Below are 27,281 nucleotides of genomic sequence, written 5' to 3' on the forward strand. Positions count from 1 at the left end.
CTCTTGGCTACATTTAGTAGCCAGGTGTGGGGAGATTTTAAATTACCCCGCCAATCTGCGGCTTTTGCGCCTGCGTCCACCATTTTGGCAGCGGACGCGTGCGCAGAAGCCGGGCAATGTCAGCGAATAAATATGGGGGCTTTAGGTAACTAATTTCATCTTCCCTCATGGATATGATCCATGAGGGGAAATGAAACAAACTTTTTTTCTTTTTGTTTTTCACTTTTTAAACTTTTTTTTACTTTTACATGATCGCTGCTATCCATTGGATAGCAACTGTATACAGCGGCTCCTGGTGACAGCTCCCTGCTCTCGGCTACTCATACTAGCTGGGAGCAGGGAGTTTTTGAATTTCCCGGGCCTCCCGGCTCTCTGTGCATGCGCGTGACGTAATGCGTCTGGCGCGCATGCGCAGACGCCAGCGGCAGGGCCAGGGAGAAGCCAGAAGATGCCGAACGGCGTGCAGGAAAGGGGGTGTGTACTCTCAGCTCCCCTTACGGATCCGATGCGTAAGGAGAGCTGAAACTTTAATTGTTTTTAACTTTCTATTGACTTTAACGCGATCGCGTGACCGGGGTTGGGGTCCCGCGGCCTGGGATGACAGCTCCATGCTGTCGGCTACCTCCGGTAACCGGCAGCATGGCGCTATCACGTCCTGAGCCTGCATGGCTTTCATTCCTAGAGGATGCATATTTCTACGTCCTCTAGGAATTAAGCCCAGCAGGCCGGGACGTAGAATCCCGATGGGGCCATCACTAAGGGGTTAAAGCTACCCTCTTCCCCACCTTCCTCAGTATTTATAGCGAAACTCTGCCAGGAGGTAGGACACTAACTAAAAAGTAAGCTTTCCTCAATCATGAAATCACAAAAACGAAAAAGGAAAACTAAGGGAGGGAATATACAGGTTCTGTCGTGGAGACTTGCCAAAAAAAGGATTACTGGTAAGTCTAATCTAACTTTCACTATCGTCTCCACGACAGCACCAGCTGAGAAATACCAGAGAAACAACATTTAGGGCAGGACCCCCGTGGACAAGACTGAGTCAAAGGCTAAGTCCTCATTTGCCTGAACATCCAACCTATAATCTATATATATAAAAATGTCTGTCTGTCTGTTTGTCCTTTATGCATTCCTACACCATTCATCCGGTCGCCATGAAACTTTGGGAAGTTGTTGAGTACACTCCTGGGAAGACTATAGGCATAGTACATCTATCCTACGATATCTGGCGCGCGTGCGAGCATCGTCGACAGTTATGCCCCCCAGACGTAGATCGTTTGATTTCCATCTCAAGCACGAAAGAAAAAGGCATTACGAGCAACGGGATGAGTGGTCAACTACAAAATGATGCATCCGCCGAACGTTTCGCAAGACAATTGCTGGATATTGAGAATGCTGAGGTAAAATAAAAGCTGTGCTGTGATTGGTTGGTATTTCTTATACTGCTGAGGTAACATGAAAGCTGCGCTATGATTGGTTGCTATTTCTTATACTGCTGAGGTAAAATGACAGCTGCACTGTGATTGGTTGCTATTCCCCATACTGTTGAGGTTAAATAAAAGCTGCAATGTGATTGGTTGCTATTTCTTATACTGCTGAGGTATACTGAAACCTGTGCTATGATTCATTGCTAATTTTCTATAGTGCTGAGGTACCATGAAAACTTTGCTGTGATTGGTTGCTATTCCTTATGCTGCTGAGGTAACATGTAAGCTGTGCTGTGATTGGTTGCTATATACCGCGTTTCCCCGAAAATAGCTCCTACCCCGATAGTAAGACCTGGGGCGTCGGCAGCGGTGGTGTCCTCCTCCATCTTACAGCTGCCTTCTGCTGGTGACGGGGCTTTGAATACCCCCCCCCCCTCCAGCAAAGCGAGTGCTGTGATTGGCAAATCAAGCTCCGGTAGCCAATCACAGCTGGTGCCCGATGAGCCAATTACAGCCATTCAGTGAATGACATCACTGACTCACTGACTGACTGACCACTAATTCTTTAACTTCCCGATGTTGTAGAAACATGAAATTTGGCAAAAGCATACATTATGTCCAAAATAGGAAACGTAAAGGGGCCCCAACTCGATTATTCAATTCTAGCGCAAAAGAACTAGCGTCCAAATTTTACGTACGGAAACTAATTCTCTCACTTCCCGATGTCGTAGAAACATGAAATTTCACACAATCATAGATTATGTCTAAAATAGGAAAAGTTAATGGGTCCCAATTCGATTATTCAATTCTAGCACAAAAGAATTAGCATCCAAATTTTACGTGTGTAATCTAATGCTCTCACTTCCCAATGTCATAGAAACATAAAATTTGGCACGAGCATTGATTATGTCATAAATAGGAGAATCTAATGAGTCTTAACTCGATTATTCAATTTTAAGCGCAAAAGAATTAGCGTCCAAATTTTACATACGTGATCTAATTCTCTCACTTCCCGATGTCATAGAAATTTGGCACGAGCATTGATTATGTCATAAATAGGAAAAGTTAATGGGTCCAAACTCGATTATTCAATTCTAAGCACAAAAGAATTTCGCATCCAAATTTTACATATGTAATCTAATTCTCTCACTTCCCAATGTCATGGAAACTTGAAATTTGGCACGAGCATTGATTGTGTCATAAATAGGAAAAGCTAATGGGTCCCAACTCGATTATTCAATTCTAAGCGCAAAAGAATTAGCGTCCAGATTTTATGTACGGAATCTAATTCTCTCACTTCCCGATGCAACAAATAATTACACAAATTTTTACTGCACAAATGTGAAATTTGCCATGGCCATTCTTTGGGTACTAAATATTGGAAGTTTAAAGGGTTGCAACTTGATTATTCAATCCTATGCATAAAAGTAAGTGACCCCCTATGTAATGTAACTAATAACACAGATCTGTGCTGCACAAACTTGAAATTTGGCATGACCATTCCTATGTTATATAACTAATAACATATCTGTACCCCGCAATATATGAGACAGTTATCTTCTCAGCAAAACAAAACGCATTTAGAAATATGAGTATATACTGACAGGAATAAAACTGACTGTCGTATGTATTGAAAGGCTGTAAAGTACAAAAGGAAGTGGACATGGACTGCTGGGATGGAGTATGCCTTTAAGTAACAAGGGGCTGCAACCTTCAGTCTGGGTAGGAAATTTGAATAAAATGGGGCATTACCTTTCAGGGTAAAAATGAGGAGAGTGTGAGGTGGCACATTCTGTGCGGTGACATTTTCAAAAAACGACCTTAGTTTTAACGATAGAAAATAGGGGTCACAGAGAGCGCCAAAACACTATATATGTATACCACAGTAATGCTCGTGTGGTAACTCACCTGGTGCAAGGCATATCACACTCAGGTGATTATGCCTGCACCCGACATCCTGGTGTGCTTGTAAAGGTTACTTTATCCAGGATATCCCAAAGACAAATAAGCAGAAAAAATCCAACTTTTTGGAGAGCTGCAGGTCACAGTAGAACTCCGTTCCTCCTAGGAGGTCGGATAAATCAAAAGAGACTACAGAAAAAAGACTATAGACCTGCGCTACTTAGTATACCAGATCAATTATGCGTGTCTCAATAATCAATATTTTCAATAGAGACAAACAGAACACTTTTTTTATTTTATACAAATAAAAGAAAAGAGGTCGCAACCTCATCAGTTTGATATAAAAATACTTGCGGGATCCTTATGCATGCGACGCGTTTCGGCGTGATACACGCCTTTCTCAAGCATGAGAATGGCTTGAGAAAGGCGTGTATCACGCCGAAACGCGTCGCATGCATAAGGATCCCGCAAGTATTTTTATATCAAACTGATGAGGTTGCGACCTCTTTTCTTTTATTTGTATAAAATAAAAAAAGTGTTCTGTTTGTCTCTATTGAAAATATTGATTATTGAGACACGCATAATTGATCTGGTATACTAAGTAGCGCAGGTCTATAGTCTTTTTTCTGTAGTCTCTTAGTTTTAACGAGGGATTATTAAAGGGGCTGTCCCGCGGCGAAATGCAATTTTTTTTTCAACCTACCCCCGCATTCTGCCACGTTAAAATCAATACCGTTTGTAATTTAAAAAAAAAAAAAATCGCTTACCTGCATTCCCGTTCGCGCAGCATCTTCTTTTCTTCTTTTAAAGATGGCCGCCGGTCCTTTCCCAATGATGTACTGCGGTTTTCTCCCATGGTGCACCGCTGGTCTTTTCCCATGGTGCACCATGGGCTCTGTTCGGTCCATTGCCGATTCCAGCCTCCTGATTGGCTGGAATCGGCACGTGACGGGGCGGAGCTACGCGGTGACACGTAGAAGTGGGCGGAGCCAGAACACTGCTCGTGCCCGGACCGACCAGAAGGGAGAAGACCCTTCTGCGCAAGCGCGTCTAATCGGGTGATTAGACGCTGAAATTAGACGGAGCCGTGGAGACGGGGACGCCAGCAACGGAACAGGTAAGTGAATAACTTCTGTATGGCTCATATTTAATGCACGATGTACATTACAAAGTGCATTAATATGGCCATACAGAAGTGTATACCCCCACTTGCTGCCGCGGGACAACCCCTTTAATTCCTTATAAAATTCAATTGTTTTCTTATTTGTTTTTCACATCTTTTTAATTTTATTTTTTATTTTATATAAAGGAAACGTCGCATGGTTACCTCCACGTGGTGTTTCCTGGGTAACGCAGAGAACCATGCAAAATGGTGAACATATGTTTTTCCTCAGTATCTCTAAAGTAACCACGACTTCATAAGATTTTCCGTGTGAACACCAGATAAACACCAGTACCAAATTAACTCGGGCGAAGCCGGGTATATCAGCTACTGCTGAGGTCACATGAAAGCTGCACTGTGATTGGGTGTTATATATTATAAAGCTGAGGTAACATGTAAGCTGCGCTGCGATTGGTTGTTATATATTATACCGCGGAGGTAACATGTAAGCTGCGCTGCGATTGGTTGTTATATATTATACCGCGGAGGTAACATGTGCTGTGATTAGTTATCTATATATATAAAAACAAATGTATGTATGTCTGTCTTCGCAGCAACGTGCGACGGGTATGCTAGTGCTTGATAAAAGGTACCGTGTTTCCCCTGAAAATAAGACAGTGTCTTATATTAATTTTTTGTTCAAAAAGGTTTAACTTTTTTACATGTATAGCTGCCTGGACACTATTTAAATTGACTTTTAAATTAACTGTTAGCAGGGCTTAATTTTGAAGGAGGGATTATATTTTAAGCATCCTCAAAAAGCCTGAAAAATCATTTTGGATCCTCAAAAATTCTGGAAAATCATGCTATGTCTTATTTTCAGGGTATGCCTTATTTTCAGGGAAACAGGGTATGTGACTTTCCTTTTCACACTGTAGCCCTGCATATTTGGGCTTTAGATGCAGAAGCTTGCTCTGTTCAAAAAACAGGCATTGCCCTAGTGGAGTGGGCTCTGAGCCCCTAGGGGCTGGATTGTTAAGAGTTTTGTAAGCCTTCATGATGGCAGAGCAGATCTATCTAGATATGGAACTCTCGGCTGCTTTTCTACCCTTGTTATTTCCCAGGAACTACAGAAAACAAATTGTAATACTTCCTCCACTATTTTGTGGACTTATTGTACTACAGAATGGCCCTACTGACATCCAGGCAATTGAAAGCTCGTTCCTTATCATTTTTCTGATTATTGTAGAACGAAGGGACTATTATGTCATGGGATCTGTGAAATCGAGATACCATTTTTAGTAAGGAGGGGTCCCACCTGAACACTATCTTACTTCCCATGTCTCTGAACAAAGGTGTTTGGACTGGCAACGCCTGGAGCTCACTGACTCCATGTGCTGTGGTAATGACCATCAGAGAAACGGTTTTAAAGATTAAACACCTAATCGATATAGACTATAGGGTAAACGGAGGCACTGACAGTGCCTAAAGAACCCTGTTCAAGTTCCGAGAAGGAACAAGATTAGAAACTGTAGGCTTTTGTCTATATGTCGCTTTAAAAAACCTAGCGACCCACTCACCCCTGAAAACTTAGTTTTATAAAGAAAACAATAAGTGCTGCCAGATGTACCCTAAAAGTACAAGGCAAGAGTCCCAGATCAAATCCTCCATATCCCCCTACTTGCCAGCAACGTACCCGCTACTTTACCGAAAACCCCCCTTGCCTAATAGGGTGAATTTTTCTGCAGCATTGCTACAAGATGCAACCTTGCCACACCTTGTTGCCTTAAAGGGGTTGTCCCGCAAAAGCAAGTGAAGTTATACACTTCTGTATGGCCATATCAATGCACTTTGTAATATACATCGTGCATTAAATATTGGCCATACAGAAGTTATATACTTACCCCCCCGCCGATGTTGGCGTGACCGTCTCCATGGCGCCGACCGAAGCCTTCTTCTGCCTCGATTAGACGCGCTTGCGCAGTCTGCCTCTGTCCCGTTGAATGGGGCCGCTCCGGCGTGCTCGCGCCGCACAGGTCTTCTGCGCATGCGCAGACCAGCTACTGAAGGTAGCCGGGAGACAGGGGATGCCACCGGGGACCGCGGTGAGCGGTCCCCGGGCCCGTGATCGCCGGTATCCGTTGGAAAAGTTTTAAAAAGTTTTAAAAAAGTAAATGTTTCAGCTGCCCTCATGGATCGAATCCATGAGGGCAGCTGAGAATACTCACCCCCGTCCTCCACGATGTCCCCCGGCGATCTGGAGCCGCCACGGGAAAATAGCGGCGCATGCGCAGAAGCGCAAAACGCCAGGGAAATTTTTAAATCCCCTGAAGGTAGCCGGGAGAGAGGAGATGTCACCGGGGACCGCGGACACCGGCGATCACAAAAAAGTTTTTAAAAAGTTTAAAAAGTTGGAGTTTCATCTCCCCTCATGGATCGGATCCATGAGGGGAGATGAAAATGCTCCGCTAAGGTCCCCCAAAGCCCCCCAAAAGTACAGGGCAGTACCCTGTTCTGCGCATGCGCTGAAAAAAGTGGCGGCGCATGCGCAGTAGAAGCCAAAGTGGCATTTGGCATAGTGGCAGGAGAGAGATAGCTGTGAAAAATCGTGTGCCATATAGAGAGTCAAAAAACGGGGGAAAAAAACGTTATTACCCGTCATCACCTTCCCTCATACCCAAATTACCCCATTATATCCGTGTCAGCTTTTTTGGTGCCTATTTTTTTTCTGTCTACCTTCACTAAAACTTTTTTTAATAAAATGGATCGTAGGCGCTACAGCACTGAGCAGGCGTACACGCTGCTCTTCGCTTCACGTTCTGGTAGCGATGCTACCAGTGAGTCGGAAGAGGAGGTTTTTTTTGAGAGTGACTCTGCCTCTAGCGCCATGGAGGTTGAGGAAGTTGTTGGGGCAGCGGGGCCAAGTAATGCGGCGCTAGCCACTGCGTGGAGTTCCGCAAGTTTATTTTCACCCCGCATCCCATAATTTACAGCGGCTTCAGACGTCAATCTGGACGTCGCAAATTTTACCCCATTTAACATTTTTACATTATTCATTACCGACAGTGTCCTGTAGTTAATTGTCCAGCAGACTAATACATATGCTGGACAATACATGACCGCGCACCCCACATCGGTTTATTCAGCAATGTGGACCGCCATAGATGTCCCCGAGTTGAAAAAATGTTTGGGACTTGTTTTGCTAATGGGACTTGTAAAAAGGTCATCAATACGGTCCTATTGGTCCACGAGCTTTCACGCGACACCCGTATTTACATCCATAATGCCCCGATGCAGATATGAAAATATTATGCGTTTTTTTCATTTCGCCAATAATGCCCAAATCCCCCCCAGAAGTGACCCGGCGTATGATAAACTGGGCAAATTAAGGCCCCTTATATCGCTATTAAGAGATGCCTTTAAAAACATTCATACCCCCCAAAAAAATGTAGCCATGGACGAGTCACTCATGAGTTTTGAAGGCCGTTTATCATTTCGCCAATTCATTCCCTAGAAACACGCTAGATATGGCGTCAAGCTATATAAAATTTGTGAGAGCGCAACAGGTTATACGTGCGATTTTTTTATTTATGAGGGCAGAGATCGACAATTAAATCCCCCCAACTGTCCTGAAGATATTGGCGTTAATGGAAAGATCGTGTGGGAGCTCGTGGGCCCATTTTTAAATAAAGGGTACCACATTTATACTGACAATTACTATACCAGCATCCCCCTTTATAGAGCGTTACACGCCGCAGGTACAGGGGCCTGCGGAACTGTCTGCAAGAATAGGGTAGGGTTCCCCAACCCCTGGTTTCCAGGCGTGTAGATAAAAGAGCATCTGGCCTATGACCCCTTGCTTGCCGTAAAATGGCGTGACAGAAAGGACATTTTTATGCTGTCCATTGTGCACGCAGACACCTCCATTACAGTTAGGGGGGGGGGGGGGTGCAGCGGAGAAAACTAAACCGGCCTGCGTCACGGAATATAATAAATTCATGGGGGGCGTCGATCTGTCCGACCAGGCTCTACAGCCATACCTTGTAAGACGCAAAAGGAGAGCTTGGTATAAGAAGGTAGTGATCTACCTGATACAGATCGCTACCTATAACGCTCACGTCATTTTAAAATCATCTGGGGGGGCACGCTGAGCTTCCTCCAGTTTCAGGAGGAGCTTGTAGAGAATCTTTTATTTGAGACCGCCGCACCTCAGGATGCATTGCAATCTGAGGAGGTGCGAAGGCTCACAAAGCGCCATTTTCTGCATCCCATCCCTGAGACTGCTGCCAAAAGATACCCCCCAAAAAAGTGTCGCGTCTGCACCAAGCAAGGGAGGAGGAGGGATACGTGATTTTATTGCCCCCTGTGCCCATCCAACCCTGGCCTTTGTAATTACCCCTGTTTTGAAATTTATCATACCGTTTTACATTAATAATTTTATTTCACACATAAGAAACGCCAAAAGCGGGTGTGGGTGGTTCTTTTTAGGGAATCAATTTTATTTTTATTAGTCCGTCTACTCAGTTTTTCCTGCTTGAAACAAAGAAAACAGTCCTAAAAGTGACAAATTTGGTGAAAAAAATGAAATCGCATTTATATTTCACTCGCATTATAATTATTAAAAAAGAAAATTGGCGTCAGAATGCTCAGTACACCCCTAGATAAATTAGCTAAGGGGTCTTGATGTCAAAATTGGGTCACTTGTGAGGGGCGTTTCATTATTTTGGCAGTTTATTGTCTCTACTAGTGTGCAATGGGGCCTGGAAATTATTCAGTTGCGCCCTAAACTCAAACGGTCCCTCCACTATAGGAATAGTCATGCGTCCTCTAAGATGATTGGGGCTACAATGGGTATGTTTCTGAACAGAGGACAAACAGGGGTACCCATTTTGGGGTGCAAGTCTTTATTCATATATTTGCTGTACAAAAAAACTACTTTTAAAATTACAGAATTACCAAAAAAATGAAAATCGTAATTTTTTTTCCTTCTGCTTGGCTTAGATTCATTCAAAAATTGTGAAGTCAAAAAAGGCATCGTACCCCTAGATAAATTCGTTAAGGGGTCTAGTTTTCAAAATGGGGTCACTTGTGGGGGTTCTCCATAATTTTGGTCACTCAAGGGCTCTACAAGTGTGCAATAGGGCCTGAATCTCCTTCAAGCAAAATTTCTGTTCCGAAAGCCACCGGTTGCTCCTTTCATTTAGGGCCCCATTGTGCATACAGACGTAATACTAGGGCCACAATGGGTATGTTTAGGAGCACAGGACAAACAGGGGTATCCATTTTAGGGTGCAGATCCTCATTTTCATGTCTACTATAGCAAAAAGTCCTGTCTTTAAAATGACATATTTGCAAAAATATGACATTTTAGTTTTTCTCTTCTAAATTGCATTGACTCCTGAAAAAAAACTGTGGCGTTAAAATACTCATGACCCCCCTCAGTGAATACTTTAATGGGTGTAGGTTTTAAAATGGGGTCACTTGTGGGGGTATCTATCATTCTGACTCCTATGAGCCTTTCTAATCTTGGCTTGGTGTAGGAAAACAAAGTGTTCCTCAAAATGCTGAAAAGTAATGTTAAATTTGTACGTCTCCTAAATGGTTAAAAAAACCGAAAGTTTTTCCAATGTACGCCCAAAATAAATGAATGGAAATATATATATATATATATATATATATATATATATATATATATATATATATATATATATATATATAACCAAAAATTTCTATATTATGTTTGCACATATTTGAGATATTGCAGTTGGAAATGTGAAAAATGACGATTTTTTTCAAAATTTTCCCAATTTCGGCGCTTCTAATAAATAAACACAAATTCTATCGGTCTATTTTTTCCGCCTAAATGAAGTACAACATGTGGCGAAAAAACAATGTCAGAATCGCTTGGATATGCAAAACCTTTCTGGTGTTTTTCCATGTTAAAGTGACATGTCAAATTTGCAAAATTTGGCCTGGTCATTAAGGCGCAAACAGGCTTGGTCACTAAGGGGTTAAAGGAACCAGAGGAATGGCATAAACAAATCCCTATTCCCAATGTTGAAATAGCGCATCTATACCCCCCTTGAATGACCTCTGGGGTTAAAGGGAAAAAACGTTTTCCCAGTTTTGTTTTTTTTTTAGATAGAGTAGTCTAAATTGAGTTGGGAAAGTCTGCACTCTCCTCTCAGTCATTGAGCTCAACTGGCCAACTATGAGCCAATTCCAAACTTGACAACTTTGAATCCGTAGAGGTATTGCATTCTGAGTGCTAACTATTTCTTGTTCTTTCAAGTTGCAAGCTGACCAAGGTTGATGGGAACTTACTTGCTTTGTTCAAACAATGCTTTGTGAAAGCAGCATGTAGCTCTCAACTCAGACCATCCCCAAGCCTAGCTGAAGAGCAACTACAGTACTCTGCATGGAGCCTCAGCACTGAGCTTCTCTCCACCTCGAACAGACCTATCTGAGGAAGCTCCCTGCATACTATACCCTGGAAGGTCTCTTGTGAAAAGTGACCGTTCTCCCGCTCCAATGTTGGCGACTGAAGAAATCCGCCGTCACCTTTGAACACCCCTCAAGTGGGTCGCTAAAATCGACTGAACATAATGTTCTGCCCAGCGAAAAAATTCTCTGAACTAAGCTCTGCAGGGATGCCTGTCTGCTCCCTTGGTGCCGAACATACGTCAAACTATGACATTGTCCGATAACATCTTAAAATGTTTCTCTTTGAATAAACTGAGATTTTTTTCTAGAGTCTTCCCGATTACCAACAGCACGGTGTCAGGTGTGGGACCTGAATCCACGTCTCAGCTCAGAGACCAGTACCTTAGACCAATAGGGCATCCTGACTTTCTTAAATCTGATGATTGTTCCCTGATTTCCTGAGATCAGGCCTGGAAGTATGCACCATCTACTTGGGCCCCCTAACCCTGAGCGCCACCATCCGTCGTGATCAGCACCACTGGGTTCGGGAACCAGTCTACACCCCACGCTAAGTTCGTCTCTGACAACCACCAGCAGAGTGAACTTTTTACCTTGCTTGTTATTACTATTTTTTTATCCAAAGAGGTCTGTCTTTGGTTCATACGGACAGCACTAACCTTTGGAGCATCCTTGAATGGTGTTAGGCGCAAGCCACCGCTGGAAAAACAGTTGTCAGTTTTCCCAACAGTGACATGTCCTGATGGTACAACTCTTTCCTCAGAAACTGCGAGACTTGTAGGACGAGATCCTGTCTCCGTACTATGGGGAGAAATGAACGCTGTCGTACTGAATCCAGTATGATGCCAAGAAACTTTTCCTACTGACTACATCCTGTGTCAGAACTCTCCCATTTATTGACCAGCGTAGACACTGCAGCAGTTGGATGGTAATAGTGACATGGGATAATAGTTAGAGATGAGCGAACACCAAAATGCTCGGGTGCTCGTTACTCGGCACGAAATTTTCGCAATGCTCGAGGGTTCATTTCGAGTAACGAACCCCATTGAAGTCAATGGGCGACCGGAGCATTTTTGTATTTCGCCGATGCTCGCTAAGGTTTTCATGTGTGAAAATCTGGGCAATTCAAGAAAGTGATGGGAACGACACAGCAACGGATAGGGCAGGCGAGGGGGTACATGTTGGGCTGCATCTCAAGTTCCCAGGTCCCACTATTAAGCCACAATAGCGGCAAGAGTGGGCCCCCCCCCGCACTGTCAGCGTAAAGATCGTTCTCTTCTGGCACAGCTGTAACAGCTGTAGCAGAGAAGAACGATGTTAGCCCATTGAATTCAATGGAACCAGCAATACAGCAGGTTCCACTGAATGCAATGGGCTGCCGGCGATCGCAGGATGAATGGTCGGGAAGGGGTTAAATATATAACCCCTTCCCTGCAATTCATCCAGAAATGTGATACACTAAAAATATATACCGGCGTATAAGGCGACGGGGCGTATAAGACGACCCCCCAACTGTCACCTTATACGCCGGCAATACAGTGGAGCAAAGAATAAAAAGCATTACTTACTTCTTCAGACGATCTGCGCCGCTCCTGCAGACTATCACTCCTTCCTGGTCCACGGACTAAAGCTTTCTCTATGAAAGGCTTGAAATCCCCGCCTCCAGAAACACAGCCAATCACAGCAATTCAATGACATCACTGTCATTGGCTGTGATTGGCTGAAGGCACGTGTGTTTCTGGAGGCGTGGATTTAAAGCCTTTCGTAGAGAAAGCAATGCTCTGCCGGGAACCAGGAGGGAGCGACAGCCTGCAGGAGCACCGCAGAACACCAGGAAGGAGTGACAGTCTACAGGAGCGGCGCAGATCGTCTGAAGAAGTGAGTAATGCTTTTTATTCTTTGCTCCACTGTATTGCCGGCGTATAAGGTGACAGTTGGGGGGTCGTCTTATACGCCCCGTCGCCTTATACGCCGGTATATATTTTTAGTGTATCACATTTCTGGATGAATTGCAGGGAAGGGGTTATATATTTAACCCCTTCCCGACCATTCATCCTGCGATCGCCGGCAGCCCATTGCATTCAGTGGAACCTGCTGTATTGCTGGTTCCATTGAATTCAATGGGCAAACATCGTTCTTCTCTGCGACAGCTGTTACAGCTGTGGCAGAAAAGAAGGATTTGTCTTCTATATGTTCTCAATGGGGTCGGCGCTGCTGCCGCCGGCCCCACTGAGCGCATATAGAGACGATTTATGGCCTTTAGAAGGACCGTTGGGGTTCTTGAAGCCTACAATACACCTAACACTCTCCCTATAGCAGCTCCAACACGATACCACTTTCCCTGAACTAATGTCAGAATACATCCGTAGCGAGCCGCGGGAGGGGCAGATTTCAATACTCGGGTGACACCTTATCTCCCCAGCCACTCACAGCAGGGGGGTGGTATAGGGCTTAAACGTTGCAGGGGGAAGTTGTAATGCCTTCCCTGTCTTTCAATTGGCCAGAAAAGCGCGCTAACGTCTCACAGAGGAAAGTGAAAGTAACCCGAACACCGCATGGTGCTCGTTACGAGTAACGAGCATCCCGAACACCCTAATATTCGCACGAATATCAAGCTCGGACGAGTACGTTCGCTCATCTCTAATAATAGTAGATCCCTGTTGTCAGCTACCATGAGGTTGTGGTCTGAATAAGAGATGATTGTAATAGACCTTTTTCCTAAGATAGCAACCCCTTTGTGAAAACTAAGGAGCCGAAGATATCCCAAAAGGAAGGCATCTGTATTGAAAAGCGCTCTGTTTTACCTCCCATAATGACCGCGAATCTGAGACTCTTCTCAGCTTCTGGGTAAATTGGAATATGCAAATATGCATCCTTCAGGTCTATGGTTGTCATGAAGGCACCCCCATGATCAACCTCACCCTCTTTTTTCCTGAAGCTTTTCCCAGAATTTTGTTAAGGTCAGGGCTGAAGAAGAAATGACTGAAAAGGCAGATTGCATAATTGGCCCCTAGAGACTATGTGCCAGAAAGAGAAAGATTTTTAAAATAGCTTTTTTTCAAAATCTGCAAAATTTGCAAAACTGCAGGACATTAATTACCTTCAAAGCACATAAAGATTCCATGTAGAAATTCTACTACGTCTTTGCTATATAACCGCAAATCGAGCCTCCGAAGGCCATCTTCAAGTGTATTCAAGGCAAGATATGGATTATGTAACTTCAGAGCTGAAACACCGAAACGGTAATAAGGCTGTAAGGCAGAAAATAAAAAAAATATCACACCAGGTTTCAGGTCTTCATTCAAAGACTGCAAGCAGAGATATCAGAAGGCATAAAAAGTACCACAAACGGTAAAACATTGTATCATGCGATGAAGCAGCTTTATACACTGAAATTAGAAAACCACTTCTACAAATCCTAGACATCGTAAAGAACAAAATGGATTTTAGTTCAGCTGCTTCAATAAATTTATTTCTATGCTTCTGCAGTCACGTGTGCATCAGGGTACGTGCACATGTAGCAGAGGTTGCATGGATTTTCCGCAGCTGTGCATTTGTATGGTTGACGCAGAATTTAGCCGTTCAATTGAAAGGGGGAAGTTTGCTGCGGATCCACATTAAAAGCCACATAAAAATCAACATTAACTGTGTGTATTTAACAGGGATTTTCCACAGCTACGTGTGAATGCACCCTTGAAGTAGTCACACACACAGTGGGGCAAATTTACTGGTTAAATTACGACCGTTTTCTGTAGAATTGGAAAACCCCTTTAACGCCTTCCAGCTCCAGGACGTACATTTACATCCTGGAGCATCGGTGTATGTATGAAGAGAGGTCACGGGGCGACCTCTCTCTTCATACAGCGCGGGCGTCAGCTGTTTACTACAGCTGACACCCATGGGCAATAGCTGCAAATGGCCGTGTGGCCGATCGCGGCTATTAACCCTTTAAATGCCGCTGTCAATTCTGACAGCGGCATTTAAATCCCCCGAACGATATTTGGGGGTCCCGTACGCCCCCACCTGCGGTGAGATCAGGGGAGCCGTGCAGGTGTCATGGCAGCTGGGGGCCTTCTGAAAGGCCCCAGGGCTGCCTTAGGAGACTGTGGGTCAAGCCATCCCCGTGGGGTGGCTTGATAGGCTGCCTGTCAAATTGCAGTATGACGTAATGCTGTAGTATTACATCATACAGCAGGAGCATCGCATGTTGTAGTCCCCCAGGGGGACATAAAAGTAAAGTAAAAAAAGCATCAAAAGTTTTTTTAATTGTTAAAAAAATAAAAATGTAATAAAAGTTTAAATCACCCCCCTTTTGTCATATCTGTAATTAAAAAATCTAAATCATAAAATAAAAATACATATTTGGTATCGCAGCGTCAGTAAAAGTCTGATCTATCAAAGTAGCACATTATTTAGCCCACATGGTGAACGTCGGCCGAAAAAAATAAATAAAGAACGCCAGAAATGCACTTTTTCAGTCACCCTGTTTCCCAGAAAAAGCGCAATAAAAAGCTATCAAAAAGTCGTATGTATTTTGAATTAGTACTATTGAAAACTACAGGACATCCCGCAAAAAATGAGCCCTCGCTCAACTACGTCGATGGAAAAATAAAAAAGTTATTGTGCGCACAAGATGACCAAAGAAAATAATTGAAAAAAATTAAATGTATTTGTGAAAAAAAAAGGAGTATAGTAAAAAAAGCAAAAAAAAAAAACTATACAAGTTTGGTATCGTAGTAATCGTACTGACCCATATAGTAAAGCTATCATGTCATTTTTGTTGCAGTTTGTGCGCCGTAGAAACAAAATGCACTGAAAGATGGTGGAATGTCGTTTTCATTTTACTCCACTTAGAATGTTTTAAAAGTTTTTTAGTACATTATATGGTACATTAAATAGCACCATTGAAAACTACAACTCGTCCCGCAAAAAACAAGCCTTCATACAGCGACGTTGATGGATAAATAAAGGAGTTATGATTTTTTTAAAGGGGTGAGGAAACGGCGAAAATGAAAAAAAAAAAAGGTAGCCGCGTCATTAAGGGGTTAAATGCTGTCTATGGCCGGAGCTCGTAATTGCAGGCTGTGGTTTCATTGACCTCAACGAGAGCTGTGTGTGTAATTATGGGCACCAGCCACTACACGGGTCAGAGCAGCGGCCCCAACTCCTACCCCGGTGTATCTTAGGGCAGGCTTCACATGGCTGAGATTCCTGCGGGAGATTTGTGTGTTGTAAGACGCACGAATCTCGCACGAATATGAACTCCATTGTTTTGAATGGGGTCATACACACGAGCAGCAAGTCCAACCTTTGAGCGTGCCCTTGCATTGCATCGCCCATTGTTTGCAATGGGGTTGGCAGCAGCATTGCATCACGTGCTAGGTGCACACGAGTGCAATGCTAGGTTTCTCATTGAAACCATTCCCATTGTAAGCCGCAGCAGAGGATCGCTACTTCCCTGAAATGATGCAAGACGGTTTTGATACAATAAAGAATCAGTGGCAAAATCACATTATCTTTATTCTAGGAGTCAGAACAATGAAGACAATGCAAAATGTATATCGTTTTATGTTGTACTACTTAAACGAAAAAAAACCCAAAAAACTTAAACTACCTTTTAAAAAGTTTTTTTTGACACCCCCATTACTTTTCTGTTTTCCAGTCCATGGGGTTGTATGTAGGCTTATTTTTGTGGTCTGGCCTGTAGTTTTTATTGCTGTTATTTTGGAGTACATATGACTTTTTGGTTGCTTTTTATTCAATTTTTTTTCTTAGTGCCGACGTGATGTCAAACGCACAATACTGGCGTTATATATTTTTTTCTACTGCTGGTGTTGACCATGTAGGATTAATAATGTGATATTTTAACAAATTGGACCTTTATGGATGCAGAGATACCAATTTCCACATTTTTTAATGCACCTGGGAAAGTTTAATTCAGTGTTTTTCATTTTTTCTAAATTTTTTTTTTTACTTACACATTTTTAGCCCCCTTATGGGACTTAAATTAGTGATAGTCCAATTGCTTATACAATTATAATGCAATATTGTTTCACCAGCATTCTACTAAGATGTGCTAAAGGCATGTCTGAATCGGCAATCATGCATGGCATCCCTGTAGGTCTTCAGAAGCCACCCAGCTTCGATGACACCCGGACGGTACCCTACAATTTCATGGCTGTTGGGGCTATTCTGGACATCTCAGGTCTGATCAGGACATTTAAAATGCTGATGTAAAAAACGACAGCAGCATTTAAAAGGTAAGCAGCACATGGAGGAGATGTGCGCTGGTGACAACAAAACATTTCCCAAGTTGTATAATCTATGTGCAACATGGATCCAGTTTCGCTCTTCATCTAGGTTGGAGGCAGGCTCCAAAGAGGTGTTCGACACCCCAACAGAAGGTCTCAGACTTTTAATGCAAATTAGAAAAGATTTGAGACGGTAATTTGGTGGCGGATTTACACTGGGTAAAACTCCCTCCCCCTTCTTCCCTCTGAGTCTCCCTTAGGTTGGTACTCTCTTCTTTCCAAACCTTCATTCTTATTACGTGTTTTTTCCTTTCTGTCACCGACTCTGTGGTAGGTTTTTTATTTTATCGGGTCTTTGTTTTCCTATAAGAGCAACAAAGCCCAAAACTTATGGTGGATTTGTCACAGACTAGTTTTTAGCCAGGATTTCATGGTCCCTATCTTTCATTCCAATTCATGACGATATGTACAGCACTACTTATGCACATAATGTTTATGTTAATGCTTGATTTTCCCAGTGTTATAAGACGTATTCAATAAAATACTTTTTGAACCATAAAAGCTAAGCAGCTGCGATCAGAGGCTATTACAGCTGGGGGTCAGCTGTCAAAGATGGCTGAAACCAGTCATGTATGGAGCAGGCTCAGCTCCCAGGACTACTCCATACACTGACACCCAGCGTGCACCATACATTTTGGTTTTTGGGAGGATGTCGAGTTCAACAATTCCATCCTTATTGCTTCAGTTTTGTTTGTTTTCCAAGTCCCTTTCCCATGCTTGTTAGCACTGCTGGTAAAATCATGGCTGTTGGTAGCACATGTGAGCAGGCAACGTGCTACCGACAGCAGTAACGTTGTACGTTGTGGGGGTGCCGCTGTGGAGACATACGCTTGTGGTGCTTTGCATTAAAGACCAAGCACCAGTCCTGTTTTGTATAGCACAGGATGGGAAAGGATTAATATCCACAGTTTCTGTATACACTAAAAACACTTCTGTGTGTACACAGGTCAGAAGGCAACTTACCTTAACATAAGATGGACACAAGTTTATACTTTGCTCTGCAGCACATAATGCATCCTCCCATTTTTGAAGTTTAAATAGGGCATTGGCGCAATTGTTCCAAAGCACGGCCATTTCTCTTCTATAATCTCTGCATAAAGAAAACATTTACTTTAACAAAATAATTTGTGACTCCTAACAGTGTCCAGGGGCAGCCCAGAGCGCCCGATACCACTCAGCTGACATAAACCTTATATAAGGGATTAATTACAGCCTTTCTGCCACATTCTTCCAGTGTTGAGATTGGCACTGGAAGAGATTACTACACTTGCATGACTGTTGAAACATCCCGTTAATGGAGTCAAGCGCAGTGCAGGACCATAAAGTTTATTCTGCGCACCGCATCGTTTCACTTGGGTACTTCTGCAGAAGAAACTATTCTGTGGACACTTAGTTGATTCTATGGTCACTGCTAGGAGGTTCTGGATTGACATGTGTCTTTTTTTGGCCTTACATACTATGTTCCAACGTGGCTTATGGATTACTGTTGCCAGCCACAAAGTGTAGAACCACTTCGCTCATGAATAAATGGGATCGTGAGGCCACCACAAGTTACCTTACATTTATACAGCGGTTACTTGATGAGAAATCAAATCCTGAGGCACTTAATGTTAAATTGAAGAATCAAATTGAACTCACATACAAATTTGGTCATGAAACAGAATGTGAGTAAAGAAAGTCAGTCAATTACTAAATAAACTGGAGAAATTCTAGTTCCATCTAAAGAGGAAGAGTAAGCAAAATCACAAGGGATCTCTGGGATTTTAGGGAAAATAGTTAAGATTTACAATTTTTTGTTGGTAAATTACATTGCAAAAGTATCACCGTACTTTGGATCGCAAACAAAGTTGTCAATTAGGCATTTCTACTGATGTTCTTCCAGATGTGTATTATTTCATCTGAACAATGTATGGAGGAAAGAGAGCACAAAGATGCCAACACTGCGAGAAGTCTCATGTCAATCATGTTATAAGTGATTTAGAGGCAGATGGCAATAGGCAATATTGGATGAAGTGTTCTAGTGTTTATGGTTCAAAATATTTTTATTCAATTTTGTCTTTTAACAGAAATAAAACATAGATCATCCGGGGCCAGTAATTCTGGCCATATTGCATCATCAAACAATTTTATGTTGTTAACAGTAAACTATTACCAACTACCTCCTGTCTGGTTCTTAGTTGTAATCTGGAACATTATACCTTAAGGTATTTTATAAACCATTTAATATTGCTAACTTAATACAATAGTTGGTACGATTTGTCAGATATAGCTCTAGCAGAATCTAGAGTGTAGAAAAGAGAGAAACAGAGTAAAGTTAGAAGAATAGTATGAAGGGGAGGGGTGAGTGTGGGGGGGGGGGGAGGGGTGAGTGTGTGGGGGGGGGGGGGGAATAGACTGACCTGGTGTTCCTTTCCCTTCAAGTCCGTTTTATATGCCTCTAGTCGTCAAGAGACGGTTGGATCCTGGGGGCGGGAATCATTCCACTTGTGACCCAATTGGAGACCTCAACCGTTTCTCGTTGCGAGGACCAGGCATACCATGTCGTCAGGTGTTTCTTGAGACGCATTTCATCTCTTGCACACAGTTCCTCCATATATCCGATCTCATCCAATTTTTCTATCCACATCAACCTGGTGGGGGCCAACGGTACCTTCCACTTTAGTGGGATCACTTGTCTAGTCGCCAATACAAAGAACCTCAACAGTGATCTCTTGGCCCCCGCCAGGTGTTCTAGTGTTTAGATGAATGCCATTAAAGGGGTTGTCCCGCGCCGAAACGGGTTTTTTTTTTCCAACCCCCCCCGTTCGGCACGAGACAACCCCGATGCAGGGACTTAAAAAAAAAACCGCACAGCGCTTACCTGAATCCCCGCGCTCCGGTGACTTCTTACTTACCGGTTGAAGATGGCCGCCGAATTCTTCTCCCTCGGTGGACCGCAGGGCTTCTGTGCGGTCCATTGCCGATTCCAGCCTCCTGATTGGCTGGAATCGGCACGTGACGGGGCGGAGCTACACGGAGCTACACGGAGCCCCATTGAGAAAAGAAGAAGACCCGGACTGCGCAAGCGCGGCTAATTTGGCCATTAGACGCCGAAAATTAGTCGGCTCCATGGAAACGAGCACGCTAGCAACGGAGCAGGTAAGTGAAAAACTTCTTATAACTTCTGTATGGCTCATAATTAATGCACAATGTACATTACAAAGTGCATTAATATGGCCATACAGAAGTGTATAGACCCACTTGCTGCCGCGGGACAACCCCTTTAAGTCCCATGAGAAGATCCATTGCCCCGCATATTGATGAATAGGGCGATTTAGTTACTAGGGATATTCAGGGACAGTTTGTCCATTCCCTATAAGCTCACCCTTTAGAGGAGGCTCCTGTAGACATACAACAATGTTTATGAAAAATCTATTTAGATATATGGACTGGTCTACAGGAGCGGTGAGACCCATTGTATATTAAAATCTTATCTTAATAAATGTTATGTTTTAAACTTGAAATTATTCACCCCTGGTTTTAGATAGAGAACAGAAAACATTTTATACTAATTTAAATGTCTCTCTGGGTCTAACAAAGTGAATGGGCTTCAGTCATTAACTTTTGTGCTCCAGCATAGAAAAGGGGGTAAGCAGTGAACAGTCAGCTCCTATGAAACCTAGTACGTCCATTCCAAAGATGGTTACTAGAGTTGAGGGAGAGAGAAAAAAAAAAGACCATTGTAGTCAATGGGGTTCGTTACTGGAGTAGAGCTCTCGAATTTGGGTGCTCGCTCACCTCTAATTCTTACCTTTGTTATTGTTTTTGCTGCTATAATAAACGGACTTGTTAAGTTTTATCACCAACTCTGTCCTGGATGTGCGTTTCTGAAGTAAAGATGGCGATCCTGCGAAGTGACTAATCCCCTGTTGTCACAATACACATCCACAGCTGCACACATTGTACATACACACATAGCTCTACAGCATACACAACTGTGCTATATAGTGGCCTCTTGTGACGCAGTGTTAAGGCACCAGAGTGCAGTCCTAAGCGCTAACGCACGACCTGAAGGTTGCAGGTTTAATCCCTGCATGGTTCTGGTAGTCGGCTCCAGGTTAACTCAGCCTTCATATCCTTCCGAGGTCAGTAAAATGAGTACCCAGCTTAATTACCTGAAAGCACGGCGGAATAAGTTGGTGCTATACAAATAACAAGTCCCTTTATACAAGGTCTGCAGCATTCACATACAGCTTTGCTACATACATGCACACACATGCCTGCAACTGGCATGTTAAACACTGATTTTATTAACCACTAAATCCCCACATACAGGTATAGTATAACATGACCCTTCCAGCTGCTTCCGGCTCACATGGTTATGACATCTGCGGTCCTTCTGCTATTACCTATTCCTGTGTGTACAGAGGAGCACCTGCACCCCAAGAGACATGCAAGTGATCTCCTGCTGAAGGGGATCGGGCAAGGAGAGAGAGGACTGCAGCCGCAGTATGTGTAACTGCAGAGTTCGCCTGCATCAGCGCACCCCGGATCATGAAGGCAGAGGTCAGGAGGCTCTGGATCTACCAGACCTTCCTGCTTCTGGACGATACGGCGTAGACACTGATCTTATTTTGCTGAAAACTGCATCTTATAGGCCCCCTGCACACGGGCAGAAATTCCGCGGCAGGTTTTTCCCGCAGAATTTCTGCCCGTACCCGCCTGCATAGGATTGCATTAGATAACACAATTTTAGGCAGATGGCTGTGATTTGTCTGCGTGAAAACACACGTGGAAAACAAATTGTGGCATGCTCTATTTCTGTGTGGGTCTCGCAGAAGCCCGCACAGAAATGGCAGTGGTGATGGACAGGCTCCTCTCCGCGCACGTGCCGGCTGGGCGGCAGCCGGAACGCAGCGCAGAAAGGAGAGGATAGGAGCGAGTAACCGGCAGGCCTCTGCAGGTGCACAGAACCGCATCCTGCTGCGAGAATTCTCGCAGCGGGATACGATCTGGCCGTCTGCAAGCGGCAATAGTCAGAAAAATACAGTACATTTTTTTTAAATTTCACCTTTTGTTGCTGGGTATCCAAATAATGCAGTCATTTCTGTCACTCAATACAAAGTTATAAACTTCACTGTAAGCAAAGCTCGAGTTTATATAAGCTCAATTTCTGGTAAAATATTACATTGGAGAAGAGGCAGAATAGCAAATGATCGCCTCAACAGACTGTGGCTTTAAAGAAAATAAAAGGACACAGACATGTCTGTGGAATTTGCTGCAAAATTTTCAGCTGCAGAAATTCTGCAGCATTTCCTCTACATGTTAACATACTGTTAGACGGGGTGGCATTTCTAATGGCATTTACCATGCAGGATAAGTAACGTGATATTTTAATAATTTACAGATGCAACAATACCAATTTTTTCTCTTCTAGGGGTATTTTCTGTGCAACCTCTGGGAAATATTTTACAATAATTCAGTATTGCTGTAGATTGCATTTCTGCAGATCTTCTATGGAGCAATGCCAGAGTTTGCTTAATCAGCAGAAATACATGGAGCCCTGGGAAGCCTTCACAAGGCTTCAGGCTGCTTTGACACTCGTACGTTCACCCACAATTTTTGTTACAGGCAAGCCATTCGGGTCACAGAGGAAGCTTCCTCCTTATTAAGAGTTTTAAAAGGGTTAACTGCCATGATCTGAGTTATTTCCAATCCCAGCAGGTGTGACTGGGTGTCACCTGTCAAAGACAGCCGACATCTGCAGCATATACAAGCTTAGCTCCCGAGCCACTCTACACAATGACATCAGACATCCGCTGTACATCTATGGTGGAAGTCAGGAAGAGGCTAATAAAGTTACTAATATTTTGTGCGGCGGCTCAATTTCTTTAGCTATACAGTCCTAAAAGTGACATTGACCAACACAAACACACAATTATGATTAGGTACTTACGCCATTAATAAGACCTGGGCTAGGGCACCTATGGCCTGCTGATATTTCTGAAGAGCTGGTGCGTACCAGCCAGCTTTGTAGAGTTCATTTCCTTCACCTTTTAACAAGTTTGATAATGCAAAAAAATCCATCCTGTTAAATAAAAATAATGTTTTAAAGGTCTTTGTGTACTTTATATACTAGTTGCGAATAAAAAGAAAATCAGTAAACAGTTTTTATTTTTCTGTCATATTTTTCCATAAAAACGCAAAATGTGGCACTTGATAAGGAATTAAACTGTATATTTTTTTGACCTCGCTAAGAAGTCCAGACGTGATTTGTAATATATATATATATATATATATATATACACACACATATATATATATACACATATACATATACACATATACATATACACATATACATATACACATATACATACACATACATACTCACATACACAATTTATTTATTTATTTTTTGCTGGGCACAAAAAAAAAAGGTAAATGGGCTTAAAATTAAATAAAACAGAATATTCACCTATGTTGGCTATTCCTCATCCATTGCCCGCTACACAGAACCAGGAGAAGCGGCAGGCAGTCCCAAGCCCCAGTGGTGATTCTTCCATGGCCACTGAAGCCTGTAAGTGGCTGAGCGATCACATGCATAATGACTGACACGAGACCGCCCGCCACCGGGATAGGGGAGTATTCAATTTTTATTTTAAGCCTATTTAACCTTTTTTCGTGACCAGGAAAACCCCTCTAAAGTTTAAAAAAAATCATATTTACAAATCTCACAAATCACATACGAGTTGATAAATTTGCTGCAACAATCATAACTGCCATTAAAGGGAATTCCCATCTCAGGAAATGATGACTGTGATAGGAATACTCCTGTGTATAAGGTGGCTGGCAATACGGGAACGGCCAAGGTGCATGATTTCCACAACTCCCATAGAAATTAATGTAGCACAGAGAGCTACACCAGTCCTGTAGAAACAGATTTGATCACTGTACTACACTGTTTCTCTTATTCACTTTCACTTTTGTTAAAGTTACAGAAACAGTACAGCGCAGTGTACTCGTCTGTCTTCATGACTCCAACCACAACATACCGAGGGACTAGGAGCTACGGAGGACAGAATTTGAGATATATGCAGGGACAAAGGTGGAACCCTTATCTATCAGACGTTTTATGGCATGTATGTGGAACTACCCTTAAAGGAATTCTGTCATCAGGTTCATGCTGACCAAACTGAGGTCAGTATGAACCCGAGGACAGGTATGCCTGCTGCCCCCGTTGGTGTTTCACTCTGAAACGCTGCAATGTTTTAGAATACACTTTGAAATATGCCTCGGAGCCGAGTTTTGAGTCATAGAGTTGCGCCTCCGGCCTCTCTCGCCTGTAGAATGAAGACTGACTGCTCTCTCCCTGTACAGAAAAGTGGAGAGGGCGCTATCAGTCTTCTTGCAACGGTGAAGAGAGACCGCAGCAGTTCAGCTTAATGTTGGCCTTGAAAGTGTATTAGTTCTGAAACACTGTAGCATTTCATTAGAAAAACACCCACGGGGATAACAGGCGCCCCTGTCCTGGGCTCATGCTGCTTGTAGTTCAGGCAACATGAAAGCGGAGGACAAAGTCCCTTTAAATTTAATCTCCTAAAATACCTGATCTTATTCATATCTATGCAATCTTTTAAAAAGCAGCACAAAGCAGTAAGTTCTACACTTTTCACTGTGGGGAACTGACGGGCACGGCTCAATGGCATTAAATTCTGGCATAAATGGTTGCTAAATATGTCGAACAGCAGATACAAGCCTGTTTTACAGTAAATTACACAGTAAAGGTACAAATACATTGATATGAGAGAGCTTACAGGTTTACTGCTGTAACCAAAGTACCTACACAGGTTTTTCCTTTTTTTCCTCAAATATTTTTCTTAAATTTTCACAAATACTGCACAAAATAGTGAAATCAATATGTATTGGTCACCGCACGAGCTGGTTTTCGGATCCTTAAAGGGAATCTCACATAGTTTTAGAACTGTGAACCAAGCCTAAGGACTAAATCTAGGTGAATCCAGGAATGTAAATGTTAGCACTTATTCACACGGGCGAGAAACTCGCATGAGTTTTGAATGGACTTAAGCCCATTTAGACAACGATTATCGCTCAAAATTCGCTCTTTTGAGCGATAATCGTTGTGTGTAACTGCACGGACATTGTGCAGTTTTCGTTAGGCCATTGTTCATCATTGTCTTTCAGCATGCTGAAAGATCAGTGATCAGTTATCAGCGATTCACAGTGGAATACAGCTGATACTATTGTTTCAGCTGTATCCTGCTCCCTGATGACAGGCAGGGTATAAAGAACAGAGCGGTCCAACTCTACTCACCTCTACCCGCTGCAACACATCTTACAGGCTGCTGCAGTGTATGTACAGCACATTACAGTCTGCTGCAGCTAATCTCACAGCCCCATCGAACAGGGAACCTGCTTTCAACCACAAAATGTATGTTGGCCAACCCCTTTAAATTAGAAAAGCTACAAAGATAAAGTATAATGTGAGGTAAGCTAAAATATTTACAGGGTATGTACGGTCTGTGTAATTCCACAGATAGTACACGGCCCTCATTATAGCCTAATAGGTTATATACACCTGAACGTTTTTTCACACAAACCCATGGTCCACATGGAAAAACAACTCATGGCATTTCCTATTCCCATCAGTTTTCAAGCATTTGGAAGACTCATGCATGTGTAACGTCCACACATACTGGAGGGCACACAAACGCATGATTTTCTCCGCTACAACTGGCATTGTGGCAGCGGGCGTCTAAGCGTAATAATGAATAAACATTACCTTAGTGCTACAAAACAAAGGCGTCACAAAGTAAGGAGAGCGGCCGTCCGGTCCCTTCTAGTGACGAGCAGCCGTCCGGTCCCTTCTAGTGACGAGCAGCCGTCCGGTCCCTTCTAGTGACGAGCAGCCGTCCGGTCCCTTCTAGTGACGAGCAGCCGTCCGGTCCCTTCTAGTGACGAGCAGCCGTCCGGTCCCTTCTAGTGACGAGCAGCCGTCCGGTCCCTTCTAGTGACGAGCAGTCAGTGTAGGGTCTCTACTTGCTTCCTCTTATAAAGTCTGCTTTTAGGATCAGCCTACTAACGTCAGAGCAAGGAACTGGGAAAAGTTTCAGTTTCATTTTCAAGTATTCTGCTGGGTGTGAGGACTTGTACGTCCTCCTTACACAAATACTGTGACCTCAGGCATTTCTGGTTTAACACATGCACCCCCGGCAGTCCACCAGTTACACAGCCTGTGCAGAGCCCTCCGAGAGTATAATGCCTGTGCAATTACAAATTCTACAAAGTATTGACACTTCTTTAAATTGTCTCTGTTTACGACTGTGTTGACATTTTTTTTTAATCCTGCATATCGCTGAGCTGCAACACAGAAAAGTCAGCGCAGTCTTTTTATTAAGCACAGACAAAAAGTAGCAGATTGTAAACCGCAATGCGGTACTGCAGCTCCAGCCCGTGTCTGTCAGGACATATACAAACTGCTTTTGATCTGTGCATAATTCAAAGATTTATATGATTCTGTTTCAAATGCAGACTGGGGACATTAACTTTAACTACTTGCTCACTTACTCTACAAAATAAATACGTCTACAACTTCTTGCTGTATAAATGTGGGGTAGGCCACAGCTTTATTAAAATTTTCATATAACTCAATAATTTTAACTTTTCTCAAACCAAAACCCTTTCCATGCTGTAAGGTTAGCCTTCTGAGTCCGTAAACCGTCCTAGAGGACGTTCGTAAGCCCCGATCCTTTGGCTTGCCAACCTTCCTCGACTATACCTATCCAGCATGGAATAACTCCAGGCCACACGGGATGTGCCGTATCCCTATGGCGCATTCCGTCCCACCCCACCGACCTGCACTAAAGCTGCTTCTACTCCATCCTGCAAACCCGATAAAAAAGTATCCAATCCGACATCATTGACATGGACGCCGTCCTCCCTCAATGCTCCTTTTTCCATATCTTCAAGCTCCCAATGTCGTGCCGCAATACCGCCTAATGACCGAACAAACTGCGACATTTTCAAATTGACTAATTTTCTGACCCTTTCTATTGCCGCCGGGTCTCTCGCTCCTCTCCAGTGTCTCCTTGCCACTAT

At 43.2% G+C, this 27,281-nt stretch overlaps 1 protein-coding gene across 1 annotated transcript in view; it reads right to left on the reverse strand.

Moving 5' to 3' along the window:
• The window catches only part of TRANK1 (tetratricopeptide repeat and ankyrin repeat containing 1), a 124,934-nt gene extending 98,919 nt beyond the window's left edge, over nucleotides 1-26,015 (reverse strand). Inside the window, exons 1-4 of the mRNA XM_066585630.1 lie at nucleotides 25,966-26,015; nucleotides 23,119-23,250; nucleotides 18,147-18,273; nucleotides 13,973-14,123 (exon numbers count right to left, since the gene is read on the reverse strand). Of these exons, the coding sequence (XP_066441727.1) occupies nucleotides 13,973-14,123; nucleotides 18,147-18,273; nucleotides 23,119-23,249 (409 nt within the window). The 5' untranslated portion in view covers nucleotide 23,250; nucleotides 25,966-26,015. The remainder of the gene's footprint in view (nucleotides 1-13,972; nucleotides 14,124-18,146; nucleotides 18,274-23,118; nucleotides 23,251-25,965) is intronic.
• Nucleotides 26,016-27,281: the final 1,266 nt, after the last annotated feature.

The sequence above is a fragment of the Eleutherodactylus coqui genome, chromosome 12 (assembly GCF_035609145.1).
Source record: "Eleutherodactylus coqui strain aEleCoq1 chromosome 12, aEleCoq1.hap1, whole genome shotgun sequence".
NCBI classification, from domain to species: Eukaryota; Metazoa; Chordata; class Amphibia; order Anura; family Eleutherodactylidae; genus Eleutherodactylus; species Eleutherodactylus coqui.